The sequence below is a fragment of the Nyctibius grandis genome, chromosome 1 (genome assembly GCF_013368605.1).
Source record: "Nyctibius grandis isolate bNycGra1 chromosome 1, bNycGra1.pri, whole genome shotgun sequence".
Lineage (NCBI taxonomy): Eukaryota > Metazoa > Chordata > Aves > Nyctibiiformes > Nyctibiidae > Nyctibius > Nyctibius grandis.
Genome location: NC_090658.1, coordinates 29,390,992 through 29,408,729, shown reverse-complemented (window position 1 = coordinate 29,408,729; position 17,738 = coordinate 29,390,992). Strand labels below are relative to the sequence as shown.

The 17,738-nt window shown below is 42.3% G+C and overlaps 1 protein-coding gene across 2 annotated transcripts; it reads right to left on the bottom strand.

The window, feature by feature from the left end:
- Window positions 1-865: 865 nt before the first annotated feature.
- Window positions 866-17,479, bottom strand: SLC3A1 (solute carrier family 3 member 1). 2 transcript variants are annotated; one of them, XM_068411507.1, is made up of 10 exons: window positions 17,041-17,479; window positions 15,626-15,805; window positions 12,988-13,142; window positions 11,746-11,871; window positions 8,347-8,466; window positions 7,204-7,328; window positions 5,723-5,921; window positions 4,781-4,927; window positions 2,163-2,279; window positions 866-1,306 (listed from the first exon to the last, which is right to left on the bottom strand). In XM_068411507.1, the coding sequence occupies exons 1-10, from the start codon at window positions 17,462-17,464 to the stop codon at window positions 866-868; spliced, it is 2,034 nt and encodes a 677-aa protein (XP_068267608.1). In that variant the 5' UTR covers window positions 17,465-17,479. The 2 variants fall into 2 exon arrangements, with proteins under 2 accessions (XP_068267608.1, XP_068267601.1); XM_068411500.1 differs by having other exon boundaries at window positions 4,751-4,927; window positions 17,041-17,464.
- Window positions 17,480-17,738: the final 259 nt, after the last annotated feature.

The following is a 17,738-nucleotide window of genomic DNA, read 5'->3' as shown; positions in this document are numbered from 1 at the left end:
GCAACTGGTACAAGCAGTTGGTGGAAAATACACTATGTGGCCATAAGGTCCGCAAACCAAAACAGAGTTCCCCAGAACACCCCCCATGTCCAAAACAGATTGCACCAAGTCAAATGCTTAGCCTTCCTTTGTGTCACATAGGCCACTGTAGGTGCAGCAAATGCAAATGAAAAAGGTGAACAAGTGTGACATTCAGTAGAGTTGTTTCAGTTGCTTACTCGGAACTGATGTATGCACGCCGCACCTCAACCTTAGAGTAGAAAAAGAAATAAGAGAACTTGGGGGGGTATCAATTGGAAATACAGTCCTGAGTGTAGAATTAGACGTATTAGCTATATTTTGTTCTTTTTCTTACTAACTTTGATGATAATTAGAGCTGTTGGAGTTGAGAGAAGAGGTAAGCCATCACAACTTTATGTTAGTCTTGCTTGCTTTTACCTGTTTTAACAAATACACCCCTTTCGAATAAGTTTTACAAATCTACAGACTTTTAGAAAATTACTGTGAACTGCCACAGGCTTTGGATTCCACGGGAGCTCTTAATGACCAGCAACTGTAAGGGGCAGCACCCGGAAAGCAACTGTTCTCTTTCCTCACAAAAATACACACACTTAAACAGGACAGTTTTTAAGGACAAGTTTACTTTTCTTCACCACAGACCCTAAGCGGGAGTTTATACCATACTTTTTCCTTTTCACCACCAATACAGATGCAAGACAATTGGGTATCTGTTTTATTTTTCACAACGTTTATTTTGTACACAGATAAAGTTTTAAAAGGCAAAGAAAACTTAAAATGTTTAGCATTTCCTCGAAACCAACATTTTCTAAATTAATATGAAAGCTTGGTTATTCTACTCCTGCACTTAACAGTTCACATAGAGTAAATTGAAGGCACTGGAATAACAAGCTTTTTCTGCCACAAAGCAATTTCCTTGAAAAGCTTCCATAGTATGAACAGGCTTTGCTGTTTTGTATTCGAGGACCAGGCCTTCTCCCATTTCAGTTTTAATTAGTTTGGTATTGACAGCTTTACCAGCATTGCTAAAATTAGTACTTAGTCTTATAACAGCTTCAGATGGAAGGCTAGGAACTATAGCTTTCAGGTCTATTGTCAATGCCTGCCCAAAATTGAGAACCATCATAAAGACTCTGTCTAACCCATCCAGTTCCCTCACATACACAAAAACATTACTGTCGTTCCAGATGTAGCACATCCACCCCCGATGAATGGGTAGCTCATTGTTGCGAAGTAAAGTTAGCTCCCTGTACAAATTCAGGGTTGAGTTGGACCAGGTCATCTGGATCTGCAACAGTCAGCATTAACAGGGTCATTTCTTCGCACTGAATGTAGGAAATATTACTTACCTCTCACACCCATGCAGTCTGCTGAGAACACACGTATTAGAAATCCTTTTTGACAATTGTCTGTCTTCAAATTTGCCTGCAAATTCCACGGAAAAACTGCTTTTCCTCATGCACTTCCTTGGCACTTGCGGAGTGTCAGAGACCAAGGTTATTATGCGGGACAGCATTTCCCCAGCACTACCACTATTTGTTCCTCCCACAGTGTCCTTATAGTACTGTTTACTCAGGAGAAAGCCATTCAAAGCTTGATACCGAACTTCTTTCCTTGAGTCTAATCTACTAAAGTCACAGGGTTTGTTTTGTGGTTTATTTTTCCTGTCTTTGATTCTTTTTTTTTTTTTCTGTCTTTAATTTTGGTCAGCACTGTAGATCAGCAAAATCTGTTTGATTCACTGCTGAACTGCCTTGAAAAAAATTTTTGTGTTAGAGATGGTCCATGTTAAGTTCTTGTTACAGGCCTAGTGCTTTCTATAGTAATAGAAGTGAAAAAAAGACCAGATTTCAATTTAATATTAACATCCTTTTAATAATTTTAAAGAGCCAAATTGCCACATCTACATTATAAGTACAGATGCCCTGCTTAAATTAATATAGATGAAGTAGACTCCTTGCTTGTGCAAGGATTTCCTGTTCTAATAAAATTTCTTAGGATTTAATGCCTTTTTATTTTCCTCCCTGGAGTTTGTTCTTACTAGCTACACTACCAATTCCCACTAAGTAAAAGAAGTCAGAGCAAAATAGATACATTAAAATATTTTTAAACCATTAGAGTTAGTCACACATATAGATACCTACTTCAACATTTACACTTTGGTAGTCAGAGTTAACAGGTAACCAGCTGCTGTTGCCTTCAGTAAAACCAGCATTAACTTTGCCGTCCCACTGCATGGGGGATTTCGCTGGAAAGGTCACCTAGAAAATAAAGTGGTGTCAGGGCCATTACCAAGAAGTTACTTGTTTCGATTAGTATATTAAAAAGTAATCCCTTGAACAGCATGTTCTCACATCTTCCAAGCGATCACCATTTCAGTATTGCTTTCTTTGGTTTAAGTTAAAATCTAATAAGGAGGATGTAATCCTGTTCCAAATCTAAAGAGAAAATAAGAATCAAGACAGTTCCTGAAATGGCAGAGAATGGATGGCCTCCTGGATACAGCATCACAGGGTGAAATGTGGAATTCCCAAATGACTCCACTGGAGTTGTCTCCCCTTGCAACAGATGGTTGGATAAGAGTTTGCTAGTGACAGCCAGGATATTCTGATAAACATCTAGACATGCAGTGAGTGAGCATATGAGGTAATGAGTCCTAAGAAGAGATGCTGTTAAAACAACACTAAACAACTAGTAAATGCTATTCAGTGTCTTTTTTTGTAACCATCACACTTGTCACCTTAGAACTCTTCAAGCTTATATTTGTAAGGGGTACAATTTGGACAGGATTGTGTTAGAAAGATAAAATTATTTCCAAGTGCAAAAACTTTATTGAAAACCAGCTTTTAGCTGATTAAAAAGTGTCAATGTAAAAAGTCGGAAGTTCTCATTTTGAAGAATTCAGAAAAATTCTGAAAAAGCTTCCTCATTGTTACTGAAGAGCTTGCCAAAAGATCTGACACTTAAATTTAATGATATAAGAGGGCATAAGCTATGTGCAAAATATTTTGAGTGTTTGTTTTCCATTAAAACTGTTTTTCATGTAAAGGGAACTTTTCAATACAATCTGTCAGAACAGCAGCTCAACAAAAGAAATTGTCACTTTGCTTTGTGACATTATAAATAATGGGTTTCTCCTTTTAGCATGTTCTGAAAAGCAGGGGGAAAAAAAAAATCCTGTTTTCAACACTGGTACCACTCCCTTTCGTCTTTACCTCTTTCAGCTTCTCCTGAAGTGTTTCAGATGCTGGGCCTAAAAACTATTCCCTGAGCAAATACTCTCCATCTTTCTAAGACACTCATTAATCAGGCTTTCTTCTTCTCTAGATTGAACGAAGAGTGGTTTTACATTGTTACAAAGCCATGAGCCACAGGGTAGCCACTAGAAGAGAGTAAACCCTGAGGAGCAAATGGCAAGCCACTTTTGTGAAGAGTATCATTCTCTCAGCAGTAATCAGCAGCAGGAAGAAAATGCAAGAGGTATTGTGACCTAGGTGTTCCTTGGAGGAAGTAAGATTTCCCCTTAAATCAGAGAATCATTTCCCCACATCCGAATCAGACAAACCTGGCGATGATCCTGTGCTTCTTCAAGTACCTCTTTCCCTTTGGTACAAAGACAGCCAACACCATCAGTAACATCATCAGAGACTGATTCCCTAACAGAGGCTTGCCACAGTGAAAACAGCATCTGCCATAGGACCATGTTCTCATGGTACTCAAAAGTGGTCTTGAGAGGCAGAGCTGAGCTGTTCCCTTTCGGGCGTGACCATTTCCAGTCATACCCATACATCTTGGACAACAACACACAACAGAAGTCAGGTATGATCATAGAAGAGACAAGGAATTACAGGGGCTGAATGTGAAAACTTTTAAGTTACGCAGGTCAGCACAGCGTGAAAGGCACAGACACTTAGTTTTAATCCCCTGACCTTGAATAAACTTACTTCTGAAAATTTCTGTAATCTAACAAGCACAAACATCCTATCATGCATTACTTGTAGCTATGATCAAGTGAGCTAGGCACCTGGTTCCCAGGCTCAGGTACCTAAATCCTTTATAGACAGGGATCTAAAGGACAAATCCAAAAACCCTGCATGACAAGTAAAAGCCACTTCTGCTTGCCACCAGGCAATGTTCAGCACAGGCCGTCTGTACACCCGCCACTTTCTGGAGACCCCTTCTTCAGAGCTTGGGCACACTGTAGAGGGCTGTGGCTTAGACAGGTGCCTTTGCAGAGTCACAGCAAAGCAGTCTGCAGAAGACGGTGACTGTAGCTACAGTCTCTCATAAACTCCAATTTCTTTTAAATGGAAGCCAGGAAATAATGGACTTTGAAACAGCAATTAGGGTACTTTTGTGGGAGGAAGGGGACAGCGACTCGGTTCCTCTTGCCTCAGATGACTGCAACACACCTCTCCTAACCACTAGCCCAGGCCCAGTCTTGGCACTTGCTGCCTTTTCTGCTGAAGTGAAGCAAAGCAACACTGCAGCAAACCATGCAAGACTGATCTGGCAGAGGACAGAAATCGGGGACCATGATGGCAGCCTAGCAGTTCAGACACACATCAAGGCCTTGGTTCTGGTCTGTAGCCTGGCCATTTCCATGTGCTGTCCAATCGTTTTGCCATGGGCAACACCAAAAACCATCTAATCAGCGAGAAAGACTGGGTTTGGTTAACTAAACAAAAGTTCCTGTATTTTTAAAAGTTCTTACTCCTAACTAAAGAACAACAGGATCAGAGTTTATACACTCTTCACTTACATTTTCTGATGCAATGTTCTCCATGCCTATTTCTTCACCATAGTAAGTTACAGGAGTACCAGGGAGGGTTAAAAGCAGCATGTTTATAACATTGACGTACTCCTTCCCAATCCGAGATGAAATCCGAGCAGCGTTAGGGCTTCCAACCTGAAGAAAATATCATTCTGTTAAACACACATTATAAAATACCATGCATATGTGAAATTGGTTAACTAATTTAACAAGGCAGTAGGGTTTTTTTCCTTTTTTTTCCTTTCCCCTCCAGGCCTGTGAGGGCAATTACCTTTTTTATCTCCGTGCCAGTACAAACTTCTGACCCAAATAATTTGGCACACAGAAGCCCTGCCAGCAGCACATGAGGCAGAAGGGAGGAGAGATGACAAATAACAACTCTCCATGATCACAGTTCTCTCAGATATCTGCCATTTTCTCTGCTGTGTGAAGGTGGTGCTTCTTTTGAAAAGATCTCTTGCACATCCCAAACATGCCTCCTAGCAAAGACCAGCAAGGTTTTAAGTTAACTGCCCTCAGCTGCCTGCTCTGTTCTTCCCTGGCCCTTGGAGGTTTCCAGAATCCATTGCACTGAGTCAGTTCACAGCCAAAGATAATTGTACCAATCCCATCCTCACTGGTGGTTTAAGCCAATGCCCCATACTACATTTGAGACACTGAGGGAGAGGCATGATCGTGAATTCCCTTCTGTCACCCTTGCAAAGGGGGTTAAGTGTTACCGAGGGGCAAGACAGCCAGCCGGTTGGCCAATGCCAACGACTTGGACTACAGCAGCTGAGAGTTTCATGTGGATATGTACTATAGCTCAGCCATGAGCTGAGGCTGCTGCTGATCCCACTGAAATCAGTGGTGGTAGGGAAGGTTTCTATCACCATAAAAGGAACCTATAGAAACAAGCCTTTCCTATAAGAGTTGGTCTAGAACTCTTACTGCCCAGTTTGGCCATTTTCCTGCAGGCATGTTTTTCATCCACAAGTTGACAGCTTCAAAAATACTGTTGCCTGATAGATTTTTCATGTTAATTAGGTTGAAATTGAAGGGAAAATCTGCTTCTTGGATAAAAGATGTTCCATAATACATCATTGTTGCTTCAATGTCTTCCTTTTCATCATCATCAGAACCCATAAACCTACAAAGAAGTACACAAGTAACTTTTTTAGCTCACTCTTGATTTTCACAAAGTGGAAGGAAGATAGGAATGGTGCTGGACATACTTAGAAAATAACACAGAATTAAGAATTACAGTTGCTTCCCTCCTCCCCATCAAAAAAGATTAATACAGAGAAACTATTTTGTAAAGCAGACAAGGAGAAATATTTCTAGGAAATTTCTGGAGAAAAATCTACAACAGTCAACAAAAGGCTGTAAATATCTGACTGAAGTCTTATCTTTCTGAATCCACATCCACATAACTCCATTCCATCAATTTCCATGCTTTCCTTCACCAAAAAGGACCTGGCGGTCCCCCAAGTTGAATGTGAGCCAGCGATGTGCCCTTGCAGCAAGATAGGCTAACGGTATCCTGGGCTGCATTAGGAGTGTTGTCAGCATGTCAAGGGAGGTGATCCTTCCCCTCTACTCAACACTGGTGAGGCCAGTACTCTGTCCAGTTCTGAGCTCCCCAGTACAAAAGACACATGGACATACTGGAGAGAGTCCAGCAAAAGGCCACCAATACCATTAAGGACTGGAGCATCTCTCCTATGAGGAGAGGCTGAGAGAGGTGGGACTGGAGAAGAGAAGTCTCGGGGGGGAATCACATCAGTGTATATAAATATCTGACGGGAGGGTGCAAAGACGACCGAGCCAGGTTCTTTTCAGTGGTGCCCAGTTACAGGACAAGAGGCGATGGGCACAAACGGAAACACAGGAGGTTCCCTCTGAACATCAGGAAACACTTTTTCACTGTGAGGGTGACTGAGCACTGGCACAGGTTGCCCAGGGAGGCTGTAGAGTCTCCCCTTTGGAGATGTTCAAAAGCTGTCTGGACACAGTCCTGAGCAATCAGCTCTAGCTGGCCCTCATGAGCAGGGCAGTTGGTCCAGATAGCCTGCACAGGTCCCTCCCAAACTCAACCATTCTGTGATTTTAATAATCTCTATGTGTCTGACATGAACTGCACTATTCACACTATACAGCAAATAAGCCACAGGGCTGACTAATTACAGTCTCTGTGGTCTGAATGGTTGCCCATTCTGCTTCCTTTTGTATAGCCCATAGATACAGCAGAGCTACCAGGGTCAATTCATTTCCTTTCCCTTACACATTGGGGAAGAGGTAATATAACCTAGGCACCACTATTTGCATTTGAGGAAGAAAACTTCTTATGACATGTTATGTTATTAAAAAAAACATTTTATTGCAAGAGGGTGACAAATATTAGAGAAAAATTCACTAGCTGTAATGATTACCTGTATCGGCCAGGTTCACTGCTGAACTGATTAATGGTTTGACGGAAGCTACGGATGATATCATGCATACCAACTTGTGTGGTCGTGTAGTCATGGTAGAGCTGGGAATAGGCTGTGATACTCTCCTTAAAGAAGAACGCAGTATTTCTCATTAGTTCACCAATCTTAGATTTCAGAACTCTCCAAATTCTTCCCATCCTTTCCTGAGACAATGTACCAGTCAAGATAAATTTTAACTGAAATGAGTTTGGCATGCCAACACTAACAGCACAGATCTGAACTGCACTTGGGGAACTCTGAAGATACAATATCAGAGGGATGATTATTTTGGATCCCATGTTTCAAGAGGGACAGTCACCTGCAGCACTAACCAACTGAGCCCATCTGGAGCAGCGAGCACAGCGGGTGCTGTGGCCACACACCAGGCTGGAAAGATGGACAACATTGTTGTTGTAACTTATAAGGGCAACGATACTGGTGGAGCTGACCAGTTTTATGCAATCCCCAACTCCGCAGGGGAACAGCGTCTTAGTGCTGGCACTCTCTGGGAACGTCCCCAAGCTCACTGCCTCAGCAAAAGCAAATGGCATAAATAACAGGGTGCATGCTTCTGAATGTGTCTGGCCACCTCTCAGTGTGACATACTGCCAACATCAGAGGGGTTTGTTTACTCCAGTTCCTACTAGCAATGTAGAAGAAATACACGCTAGTGACTGCCACGGGATCCCAAGCGAGCAAGAGCTCTGAGCTTACCTCCTGTAGTGGGCTCCCCAAAGATAACCAATCAACTATTAAAATCACAAGACTGGTCTTTTTAGAATATAAATTGAAAAGTACATCATTTTAAACAGGAAATTCAAAGCAACTGTGTCAGAACAGAAATACAAAGGGTCTGTGGACAATTCTCCTTACACCCACAGTGCTCCTGTTTGCGGGTATCTCACTGACCTACACCCTCAGCCCAGGGGCTTCTTGTTTGTATGTTCTCCTTCTGCAGAGAGCCCAGGAGCCACCTGCCTCCAAAGAACACGACTGACTCACTCTTCCTAAAGCCACAATTAAGACACAAAAGAGTAGAAACATACACTCCCTTGCCTCAGTGGGAAATACAGAAAAAAAGCAAAGACAGAACATATACGTTACTGGATTCTGGGTCCTGTTCACTTGAGGCTCATCCCGTAGATGCGTTGCTTCTAAAAGGAATTTAACAGCGCTGAAACTAAATCCATCGATTCCTTTGCCAAGCCAAAATTTGATAATATCCTAGACAAAGGTAAAAGTTGAGAATTCCAAGTGAGCCCATCCCATTCAAAACAGTACATACTTAAAAAGAAAGCTAAACCTGTTAGTAGGTATTAATATGTAACAATTTATTTAATTTGTACTTCAAATTTTACTGGAAGTTAAAGTGAATCATGTCGATCTAAATTCAAACTAAGATCTAAATAAAGCATGCCTTATTATTTCATCCAATACAAAAAAAGACTGCTTTGTAACTTCTCCCATACTTCACGCAACAAAAGCCATGCCTCACTACAAGCCGTTTCTAATCTCATCCATCAAAACAATTGGGCTCACGCTAAGAGCTGTTGTTGGTGAACAGCCGTCATGGCTGCACACAATTAGAACACATTGATTCAAATGTGCAAGAATATGTTGTTCTGCACAGACCTTGTGCCACCAATTTTCTTTTTAAACAATAGAGCTCTTAAAACTTTTGTTCTCTCTTATTTGACTGATGTGAAATTTTTTATTTTATTTTCAGGCTTATTTGTTGATTTGCAGGAACATGAAAAATTATTATCCAAGTTAACGGCTATCGATTTGTAATTTCACTATCAAATTCAGAAGTTAGTCACTATTAGCAAAATTATATCCTACTTCAGTAGCTACCAGTTTTAATTGCTCTAGTTATAACAAACAAACAACTCTAAAGTTCAGTCCCTCTTGGGTGGTTTCTGCAAACGTTCTTTTAGACCAGATACTTTTCTTCATCTGAGGACAAAAACTTTTTTTTTTTTTTAAAGACAGCTATTGAATTGCCTTTTTTTAAACATATGAAGTACACTTGCCTGAATAGCCTGGAGTAGAACTAGTCCACACTCAAGCTTTATGGACTTTTGTTTGCCAAACAAAGACTCCACCTTACTGAGTTGTACTTTCTCATAGAGCCATTCTGAAAGCAGCAGCTTTTGATATGGTGTCTGTCCAATACTGAATCCACCAAAAATTAATTCATGCTTATGCACGTGCTCATCACAAAAGCAACACTAGGTATCAGCAGTGCAAATATCAAGTACTCACTGAGACCAGTCTACTTCTATTTACGCAAGAAAGCTACAACATGCTGGCTGCTAAGTTTCATTGCTCTTGCATGCCCTGGGGCTAAACCAAAGACTTGAGCTTCTCCAGAAAAGTCTGTTTGCTTCCCGCTCAATCCTGCTAACCTGAAACAGGATCTTGAATTAAAATACTAGACAAAGATTATTCTTTAACATGCTGGAGCGATTAGTGATGTTGATAAGCATTTACCAAAGGCTGATGTTATCAGGCTAAACTTACTAGTTTTCATTTCATTTCTTTGCATAGGAAATGCAGCATCTATTTGCTACTGGAGCTTCAGTAATGTATTGGGTACCATTCAAAGAAATATTAGCCAGGACCATTCAAAAGTACATGCAATGCTAGGAAAAAGGTGCAAGTGACAAGACGTAGCGTTAAGGGAAGTATGAAGACACAGAGAGGTTACTAGTGGAGTTCTTCAAGGATCAGTCTCAAGAGCAGTCTCATTTCATGCTTTAGTTAACAAGTATGACCAGAAGTGTTCTGTTTCTTCATGCACATACAGTACCCACCATGAGGGGAGCAGTCCCAGAGAGACACTGAGACCATCACAGTAGAACTGGGCAGCTGTGAAGACTACCACCAAAGAAATGCACCAAAATTCAACAGTACAAAGTAGCAAACACTTAAGGACTAAATCAAAACACTTGAAGTAGCTGTACTACCCAGGGGGGTATAACTTTAGGGGGAAAAGAAAAAAAAAGAAAAAAAAAAAAGAAAAAAGCAGCAGTTGTCAGACTCCCCATGTTCAGGCCCACTTCCCCATATTTTAATGAATTCCACATTGCCTGCTGGGAGACGTGATGCAGACAGGCATGAGGTTTCATCAGAGCATCACCTGGCTTGGTGAAGCGCTCTTGCTGGGAGGGCTGTCCATCTGTCTCTCTCCCCTGTAAAGTCAACAGAGATGCAGACAGATCGAAACTCACTATCTCCCCCTTACCCACAAGCCCAGACATTCCTTGTCATTCGAATCAACATTGCCGCACTCTCTTGAAAATGCAAACATCTCTTTGCTAAAACAAGGTGCCATCCCCACATTTGACTGGCTAATTAACAGCTCCTTGTATCAACAGAGATAAAAACTTCTCTCCACTTGGGTGATTTAGCTCAGTTTCAGCACAGGGTTCAGTGCAAAAGCCGCTTTACCTTCCATGTCAACCCTTCCATTAACTGTTGTCCTTGACACAACATCCAAACGTGCCAAGTGCCTTCATCCTTGGCTCCTGATGGAGACTAGAGCTGAAAGCAGTTAACTGCTTCCAGACAGCCGTCATGTTGGATTATTTGACTAATAGCACCAACTTTGAAGCAAGTACCAGCAATCTTAAGACACAGGGGGAGAAGTACCTCTGCCACTGTACAAGATTCTGCCCAGACATCTTTTCTGTTCAATGTGTTTAATTCTGGCCATCCACACTTGAGAAAAACCTCAGGCTGGAAGTACTGTGAGGAAGAAGTAGCAGCTAAACAAAGAGATGGAGAGTCTTTCACTCAGGGAAGACTGGAAAAGTCTACCCCATTTAATCTAGCTTAACAAATGCTGAAGGGGGATGTTGTCAGAGCTGAAAAACAGATACACATAAACAAGGGTGGGAAAAGCTATTTCAGCTGAAGGACAGGTTTGGTTCATAGACAGCTAAGTATGAACAGTTTGCAAATAAGGCTAGGCTGAAAAGTCTAGGGCCTCTGACGCATCAAAGCAAAGAAATTTTAAGATAGCCTTCAGTGGGAAGAGAAAGCAAAAGCGAGGTCCTTTAAAAGTGCAATAGCCTGTTACAAAAACCCATCAAGATCTTGCCAGGCACTTGTGAAAGCAAGGAAGGGACTTCAACGAGCAAGAAAAGCAATAGTCATACCTTCTTAAAATCCAGAGGGCTGCAACACCACCCGCTGCCAGTACGTCCACCCAAGGACAATTTTATTTGGCATTTTTTTTTGGTTGCTTGTTTGCTTTTAAATTAAAAACACTTGAACAAAGTATCTCTGATATGAGAATCATTACAATATAAAGCTTGAATTCTGCTTATAAACTTACTGCTTGTCTAGACACCTTTTTGTTTCAATAGTTTACATAAACTGCAATCCTTGAATTACTTCCAACTAGATTGTAAATTGTGTAGCACAAATAATCAGAGAAATTAAGTTTAGAAATAGCTGCTTTGCTGTTGGCGCAGCAGCAGCGGGTTACATACTTACATGGATTTCTTGTTGGACAGCGAGGTTGCGAAAATTTAAGTCTGGCTGTTCTTTCCCAAACTGATGAAAATAACATTGCTTTCTCACATCGTCAAACTGCCAGCTAGAATTCCCAAAGACACTCACCTGCTCGTATAAGGGAGGATAATCAGAACTCTTATTTTAACGAACATTTACTCCTGTGCATACTTTAAAGACGTGGTGCATTACAAGCATATAATAAAGCCCAGAAAGCCTAATAAATTGATTAAATTTTGACTAGATTTTGGTACTCATGTTTTACATTTCCTTCTCCTGCTAGTTGCTCTCCCTTTAGTTGTGTTTCGCTATGTGTATTTCTTGTTCAATGTACTGTTTCATTGTTTGTAGTGGTGAGGGTTTTTTGTGTGTTGTTTTTTTTTTTTGTGTGTGTGTATTTGGTTTTTGGTTTGGTGGTTTGGGTTTTTTTTAAGTAGCGTTTCACTGGGAATTATTCAGAATGGAGTGGAAAACACGGGTGGGAACATTTCTTTTGGAATTGTTTTTCCTAAAGCTTATTAAAAATAGCTTAAGTTAACTTAGTGCTTTCTGCAATCTGGTATTATCTCTTTGAAGCGCCAACAACAGTCAGCACGTTAAAATGTTAATAATCTCTCTAATGAAAGATTCCAAAAGCTAAGATAGCTCTTAAGACTCTAAGTTTAAAAAAAAAATTACACTAGCTGGTACAAAATATTAATTCCACATTGAGTTTCTAGAATATATAAGTTGCTAATCATGCACCTATCAGTTCAGATTTCAAATAAATACATTTGAAATAGGTGACCCGCTTTCTGGCCTGATCACCTTCAGAAAAAAAAGAAAAAAACCAAGAACACGCTGTTTTGTTTCCCTCCCCACCAACTAAGATTTCAGAGGAGCCGAGATGAAGTTTCTCAAGTGGAGTACCTGGACACAGAAGGGGGCACGTGTGAACAACTTGTGCACAACTATCCCTTTTTTTGTTTGTTTAATGAGTGAAGATTTAACACCGAGGGAAAGAAACAAAAGTAATTTTTAAAATTCTGTTTGAAGTAGGAACCCCTCCACCCTGAGCTGGTCTAAATCTTAATCTGCACTAGCTCATTCAGTAACACCAGTTTGTACCTCTCAACAGTCATTTATAACCCAGTGTACGTTGGCACAGTTAATGTTACGGCTGCTTTTGCTCTGTGGCAGCCTGCATCCAGTTTGGGATTTGCACGTGTCCCTTCCCGTGTTTACCCAGTTGTTTGGAGGAGTGACCGAGCCAGCAGCCTGCGCACAGTCCTGCCAGACGTAGTAGTCTGTGTACTTCCCAGTCCGATTGCGACTCAGCTGAAACCATCGGTGTTTGTCACTTGTGTGGTTTGGTATTAAATCCATGATCACTTTTAGCCCTTAAAAATCAAATTATAAAAAAACCCATTAAATTCAGCCTTTTAAAACCAAGCTCACATTTTTTTCTTCATGCACTATCAGAAATGTTTGGGCTTTTTCCTTCCCAGAGGTCTGGCAAAAGAGAAGGGCTCCTGCTGAATGGGTTTAGGCTCGAGGGACCGGGGAGCACATTACATTGAGTCAGCACAGCCCTGTTGGCTGCTGATATGGGAATGCACAAGCACAAACAGAAAGCCCCAGGCTACTGATGAAGTTGGTCTAATGAGAGTCTCCAACTAGCTGCAACACATCTTGCTGGTACTGCTCCCCCCAGCCCATTGCTGGGGAGGAAAAGGAGGGGGAAGAAAAAAAAATCAGAACAGATTTCTGCTGTCATGAACCACTTCCACTAACTCTGACTTCAACATCTCTCTCCCACGTCCCAGGTGGGAAAGGCACTTCACCAGTCTAGCATCAGTGAACACATGTTCTTCCTCACCCTTTTTAAAAGCTAGAGGTTTTTTTGGAATCCCAAATGTTTTTTGGACTGGCAAACCATTTTCCATTCAGTCCAACAGCTTTAAGGGGAAACACCTGAGCAAACATTTGGTCTAATGCATAAATGCACCAACCAAGGATGCAATCACAGGAAGGAAGCGTATGTTCCCTCCCAACCCTTAATTGTTTTCCTGCTTTCTTCAGAAAGCAGCCATCAGTCAGAAAATTCACAGAATCACAGAATCACAGAATCACAGAATCACAGAATCACAGAATCACAGAATCACAGAATCACAGAATCACAGAATGTTAGGGATTGGAAGGGACCTCGAAAGATCATCTAGTCCAATCCCCCTGCCGGGGCAGGATTACCTAGACCATATCACACAGGAACACGTCCAGGCAGTTTTTGAATGTCTCCAGAGAAGGAGACTCCACAACCTCTCTGGGCAGCCTGTTCCAGTGTTCAGTCACCCTCACCGTAAAGAAGTTTTTCCTCATATTTAAGTGGAACCTCCTGTGTTCCAGCTTGCACCCATTGCCCCTTGTCCTGTCAAGGGATGTCACCGAGAAGAGCCTGGCTCCATCCTCTTGATACTTGCCCTTTACATATTTATAAACATTAATGAGGTCACCCCTCAGTCTCCTCTTCTCCAAGCTAAAGAGACCCAGCTCCCTCAGCCTCTCCTCATAAGGGAGATGTTCCACTCCCTTAATCATCTTCGTGGCTCTGCGCTAGACTCTCTCTAGCAGTTCCCTGTCCTTCTTGAACTGAGGGGCCCAGAACTGGACACAATACTCCAGATGCGGCCTCACCAGGGCAGAGTAGAGGGGGAGGAGAACCTCTCTCGACCTGCTGACCACACCCCTTCTAATACACCCCAGGATGCCATTGGCCTTCTTGGCCACAAGGGCACACTGGCTGGCTCATGGTCATCCTGTTGTCCACTAGGACCCCCAGGTCCCTTTCCCCTACGCTGGTCTCCAACAGCTCTGCCCCCAACTTGTACTGGTACATGGGGTTGTTCTTGCCCAGATGCAGGACTCTACACTTGCCCTTGTTATATTTCATTAAATTTCTCCCCGCCTAACTCTCCAGCCTGTCCAGGTCTCTCTGAATGGCTGCGCAGCCTTCCGGCGCGTCAGCCACTCCTCCCAGTTTTGTGTCATCAGCGAACTTGCTGACGGCGCACTCTAATCCCTCATCCAAGTCATTAATGAATATATTGAATAGAACTGGTCCCAGAACCGATCCTTGCGGAACTCCGCTAGACACAGACCTCCAACTGGACTCTGTCCCACTGACCACTACTCTCTGGCTTCTTTCCTTCAGCCAGTTCACAATCCACCTCACTACCCGATCATCCAGACCACACTTCCCCAGTTTAGCTGCGAGGATGCTGTGGGAGACTGTGTCAAACGCTTTACTGAAATCAAGATAGACCACATCCACAGCTTTACCATCATCTATCCACCGGGTAACATCCTCATAAAAGGCTATCAAGTTGGTTGAGCAAGACTTCCCGTTGGTGAAGCCATGCTGAGTGCCCCTAATGATCCCCCTGTCCTTGATGTGCCTAGAGACAGCACCAAGAACAAGTTGCTCCATCACCTTTCCGGGGATGGAGGTGAGGCTGACCGGTCTATAGTTACCCGGGTCCTCCTTCTTGCCCTTTTTAAAGACTGGAGTGACATTCGCTTTCCTCCAGTCCTCAGGCACCTCTCCCGTTGCCCACGACTTAGCAAAGATGATGGAGAGTGGCCTAGCAATGACTTCCGCAAATTCAGTCAGAAGCAACTGCATCTCAGCTTTGATCCCCCAGGCTACTGATGCCCATATCCATATGCACCAGGGAGCACGGACAGTATGTCAGCCCACCACCCACATCTCCAGAGGGGACCATGCCTTGCAGAGGACGTGCAGCAGCCTGACACTGCTGTTGTAGCTCCCCACGCCTTCGGTCCTGCTCCCAGCACTGTTGTTTTGCTCGGAGTTGCAGCTCACCTCTGTCATGTATGGCTGCAAGCAGATTCTCAAAATCGCTCATTGATCCAAACATGGGATCGATATCATAGAAGTCTTCAGCTCCATATCCAAGGTCTTTTAAGGGGGACTTACAGAAAGAGGTGATCCAGATGGTTTTTATATTCAAATATGTAATATGGTCCAGTTTTTCTTGGATACCTATTTAAAACAAAAGGAAATAATCTGTTTAAAAAAGACAAAATATTTTTGTTGAAATAAGATTGCCGTGGGCTCTCGGTCAAAGATGGTACACAGCTCCCTTTGATACATAACCATCCCCTGTTTTCACTGATCTCAGGTAGCAGGGCAACCTTGACATTTCTTCAGGGATAGCACGAGATCACAGAACGGAAACCATTCAAAGCCACTTTTACAAGGAAGATAAAGCAGGAATTAAAAAAAATTAGATCAAAACAAATTTCTATTCTGTATTATAAAAATATTTACAATTTCATTTAATAAATTTAACACTCACTTCTGAAAACGAGCTCCTATATTTTGTTAAAATGCAGCAACAGCATTGCTTTCCCATTTCATGGAACATCAATTAATCTTCAGACCACTCAAAGGGAAGAACAATTTTAAATGCAAAGGTACCAGGTTTTCCCTGCCTTAGGAAAAGCCTTTCACAGGGTTTTTCTGTTGTTTTCCGTAAGGACACCTCACTCCAGCCTCCCCTAGTATTTTTAAACCCAAATCTTTCCTATCTTCCTGACATATTAATACTGGCATGCAACAAGAAACCATTTCTTCTCTTCAATTGCCAGTAGAATATATTATAGCTAGTGCTTCTTGGTTAGAAATTTATTGTCCATTACGGTGTTGAGCCTTCCCGTTCTGAAACATAGTCTCAGCTAAGCTCAGATAAGTGGCATGGACTCTTAGTACCAGGTACCCCTTCCCAATGCATTCAAAAGAGCTCAAAAACACCTAGACCATGAACAAGAAGTAACACGTTTCTCTCCTCTTTGTCACTTCTGGTTTTCCTCACTTTTCCTTATGGAAAAGCAGCCAACCCAACATGACAAAGTTCTCAGCACCACCCGTCCTCCTGATTGACCTCAGTTTTGTGGAGATATTTTACTCTGATGGCAGTTGTGCTGCTGCTTGCACTCAGCCCCACCTCTACACATCCATTCTAACTCTAGGCTTAGACTTAGCAACTTGAGCAAGCAGCTCCTAGATTTATTCATGACAACAAGTGGCCATTAATGATTAGCCAGACAACTTTTCTTCCCTTCTCCATTAGGGTGGCTTTCTCTATTGGACTGTATAGTGATTTTTTATTTTTCTTTTTTAAATATATCTATATTAATATCTATTTTAATATATCTATATAGACACAGACAACTGCTGCAGAGCTTTGCACATACCTAGAATGGAAATTCACCCACCTTTCAGATCCCCATTCCCATCCATGTTGCTGTCCTTGAAGGAACGAGGATAGATCTGATAAATAGGACTGGCCTGCCACCAGTCAAGGCACTTTGGAGAAAGAGCAATGATCGCAATCGTAGCACACACAAGTATGACGGCAGCGGCAATTATGAGCCAGAAGAGAATCTCTCTGGTGACTCTGTACCGGGCTTGGCTGGAGAACTTCAGCAAGACTTCCTTCGGCATCCCTGCATAGGGCTTCAATGCTGGTTCCTCTGTAGCTGCTGAGTCCACATCAACAATGCACGTTTTTGGCATTTCCTCTTGGCTACTGGTATCGGTCTCCTTGTCAAAAGCCTCATTTTGAACAAATCCGTTGTTCTCCACACCTCCCTTCTCACTCAGCTCCATAGGTAAGCTCTTAGCTTCCTCCTTGACCATTTTACTTCACGGGTCTTGTCCTGGAGACTCTGGCCACAGCAAGGAAGTGTGCCAACACACCTTTGTTCAGTGAAATGAGAAGCAGTATAATTAGCATCTGGGTTTATAATCAATCCTGACCAACTGGTCAAAGTTCAGAAAGAGACAAAAAGGGCAAAGTGCTCCCACTCTTTCGTGTAACAAGCATCTTCAGCAAGATAAGAAAACACTGTAAGAAAGCGCAATCTTCCAGGGAGGCAAGCCTATTGCTTGTACCAGCTGAGCAGAGTTATGT

What these genes read in the sequence shown, in the direction of transcription:
- SLC3A1 (XM_068411500.1), bottom strand. Translation starts at nt 17,464, where the DNA reads ATGGTCAAGGAGGAAGCTAAGAGCTTACCTATGGAGCTGAGTGAGAAG. An exon ending in TCACTCCTCCAAACAACTGG is followed by an intron (nt 11,872 to 12,987) that starts GTAAACACGGGA and finishes TTATACGAGCAG; the next exon opens with GTGAGTGTCTTTGGGAATTC. An exon ending in AGTGAACCTGGCCGATACAG is followed by an intron (nt 5,922 to 7,203) that starts GTAATCATTACA and finishes ACTTCTTTGTAG; the next exon opens with GTTTATGGGTTCTGATGATG.